The sequence below is a fragment of the Numida meleagris genome, chromosome 27, assembly GCF_002078875.1.
Source record: "Numida meleagris isolate 19003 breed g44 Domestic line chromosome 27, NumMel1.0, whole genome shotgun sequence".
Lineage (NCBI taxonomy): Eukaryota > Metazoa > Chordata > Aves > Galliformes > Numididae > Numida > Numida meleagris.
The window spans coordinates 3,978,474-3,981,175 of record NC_034435.1 but is presented as its reverse complement, the minus strand read 5'-3'; the positions used below and the strand labels follow the sequence as shown (position 1 = coordinate 3,981,175).

Below are 2,702 nucleotides of genomic sequence, written 5' to 3'. Positions count from 1 at the left end.
CCCCACCCCACCCCGAGCCCACTCACGCAGTGGTCGGGTTTGTCCTGGGGTCCGTACAGCACCGGGTTGGCCTGCACGGTGTCGTCCACCACGTTGCTCTTGGAGATCTCCTTGGAGCGGAACTGCTGCGGCGCAGAGAGGTTCTTGCCATCGTTGTTCCCCAGGTGGTTGTAGCTGACGATGGACCTGGTCTGGGGGGAGAGGGGGCAGAGGGAACCACGGGAAGGAAGCACAGGGTCATTGAGTTGGAAGAGACCTTCAGCGGCGGTCTCACCAGCTCAAGCCGGCTCCAGGCCCCGTGGCACCGCACCTTCAGCCCGGCGCCCACCAGGAAGTCCACCAGCACCGACTTCAGCTTGGTCTGCCCCGACTTGAAGTCGTCCCCGCAGATGAAGACGCGGCGCTGAGCCGCCAGCTCCACGGCGCCCGGCACGAAGGTGTTCTGGGGCGACCCGTTGATGTAGGCGCAGCCCTCCAGGATGCTGGCCACGGCAAAGAGCGTGGACGGGGACACCTCCAGGCCTTGCTGCGGGGACAGCACGGCGCTCAGCACCACGGCGCGTCCCCTCCACGTCCCCTCCCCCCCCGTCCCCTCTTTCCCCTCACCTCGATGGCCCGCAGCAGGTTGTCGGCGGTGTCGTTGAGCCCCGGCACCACGTCACAGAAGCGCTCGGTGTTGGCCGTCCACAGCACGATGACTTTGTCCACCCCGCTGCTCGCCTTGAAGTCCCGGATGTCCCTGCGGATCTGCTCCACCTGCGGGGATGGGGATGCGGGCAGGTGACCGCAGCGTCCCCCCCGCCGTCCCCATGTTCCCCCGCCGCCCCCGGCACCTGCTCGGCCTTGGAGCCGCGCAGCACGTTGTCCGCCCGCTCCTCCTGGTTGGCGGCGATGAACTCGGGGATGTAGATGGAAGGTCGGGGCTTCATCTGCTCCATGTGCGGCCACAGCTGCTCCTGCAGCGGCCAGTCCAGCACCTCGGCGCGCCGCATGGCCTCGGCCAGGTTCAGCGAGGAGATGTCCCACCCTGCGGGACGGGGGCACGCTCAGCGCACGGCCCCCCGCCCCCCGCCCAGCCCAGCATCCCTCCTACCATCAAAGACGATGTCGTTGGGGTGCACCATGGGCAGCAGGTCCCGGAATGGCACGTAGACGTCCCCGGTGGGGCCGGCGCCCAGGCACACGGTGGAGGCCTGCAGCAGCGAGCCGTAGTAGTTGGCTGTCTGGGGGGGGTGGGATGCAAAGGTGAGCGACCCCCAGAAAACTCAACACCCCCAAAACGGGGGGACCCGGCGGGGCTGCCCCCAAGCCCCGCACCCACCTTGCGCCCGCTCTTGGTCATCCAGGACAGCCCCAGGCGGTTGGCCAGCACGGCCGCCGTCACCGTGGTGCCGTTGTTGCCCCCCCAGCCCACCAGCATCAGCCCCAGGCGGGGCACGTGCCGCGCCGTGCGGAAGGTGAAGCGCGTGGAGCAAGGCCGGACCTGCGGCACGGGGAGGGGGGGATCGGGGGTCGGCGCGGGGGCACCCAGCGGGGCGGCACGGCCACACCGTGCGCGGCTGTCCCCGCGTCCCCTACCTTGGTGACGCCGCCCTCCCTGCAGACGTGCGCGGTGCTGTACGTGTACTGCGCCTCGATGAAGTCTTTGCTGTACGCGACGTCGGGGCTCTCCACCACGAAGGGCTCCGCCATTGTTCCCGCTGCCGGGATGGGAGGAAACGGGACCCCCGCCCCGCTGGGACACGGCGCGGAGCGACGGGCCCGGCCCCGAGCCCCGGGACACCGCCACGCGCCGCCGTCTTTGCGGTGGGGGGGCACGGGGCACGCGGGCGGCAGCGGGGGGACAGCGCGGTCCCCGCTCCCACGGGGGCAGCGGGCGCTGCGGGGACGGCACCGAGCGGGGCCGCCGAGGGAACGCGGTGAGCGGGGCCGTCCCCGCGGGAGGTGACAGACGGACACGCGGAGCCCCCCCCCCCCTCCCTTCCCCCGGCACTCACCTGGAGCCGGGCGGCTGCCGGCGCTGCCCCGCGGGGATGTGAGCGCGGCCGGGGCTCCCCCTCCGCTCCCGCCCTTAAGCGGCTCCCAGCGCCCGCCCCCCCTGGCCCCGCCCAGCACAAAACTTTCCATCGGCGCCGGATCCCCCCCCTCAGCCCCCACCCCGCGCCCGCACGTGCCCCGGTACCGGGGGTTCGGGAGGGGACACCGAGCGCGGCCCCGGACCGGGACCCCCCGCTCAGCCCCGTCCTGGTGCGTTCCCTTCCTTCCCCCCCCCGGCTCTCACCGGCGCTCGGAGCGGGACGGGCCGGGCCGGGCCGCCTCCAGGAGAGAAAGCGGCCGCTGACCCGGGAAGGGGAAGTGGCACCGGGGCCGGGGGGTCCCGCCGCTGCCTTCCGCCCATTCACTGCCCCGCGCCGGCGGCTTCCGGAGCGGCGGGGGGGCCCGGCGCCTTCCCACGGTGCCGCTCCCACGGTGCCACCGCGCCCGGGCACCGCGTCCCGGAGCTCCCGCTCCCTGAGTTCCCCCCCGCAGCCCCCGGCTCGGCCATCCCAGAGCCCGCAACGCCCCATGGGGACGCCCCGCGCCGCCCGGGGCCGCTGCGAGGGACGGACGGGCGGTGGGACGGCGAGGAGGCCCCGGTTCCCGTTTCAATGGGAAGAATCCGCTTCAAAGCATCCCCCGGAGCGGAGCGACGCCCCGAGCCG

At 73.2% G+C, this 2,702-nt stretch overlaps 1 protein-coding gene across 2 annotated transcripts; it reads right to left on the bottom strand.

Moving 5' to 3' along the window:
- ISYNA1 (inositol-3-phosphate synthase 1) lies at positions 27–2,430 on the bottom strand (the record flags this gene model as incomplete). 2 transcript variants are annotated; one of them, XM_021378918.1, is given in 8 exon segments in its annotated part: positions 27–191; positions 311–526; positions 607–756; positions 834–1,027; positions 1,094–1,223; positions 1,322–1,483; positions 1,579–1,700; positions 2,282–2,430. In XM_021378918.1, coding segments are annotated over 7 exon segments (1,131 nt in total), but the record flags the coding sequence as incomplete, so codon positions are not given.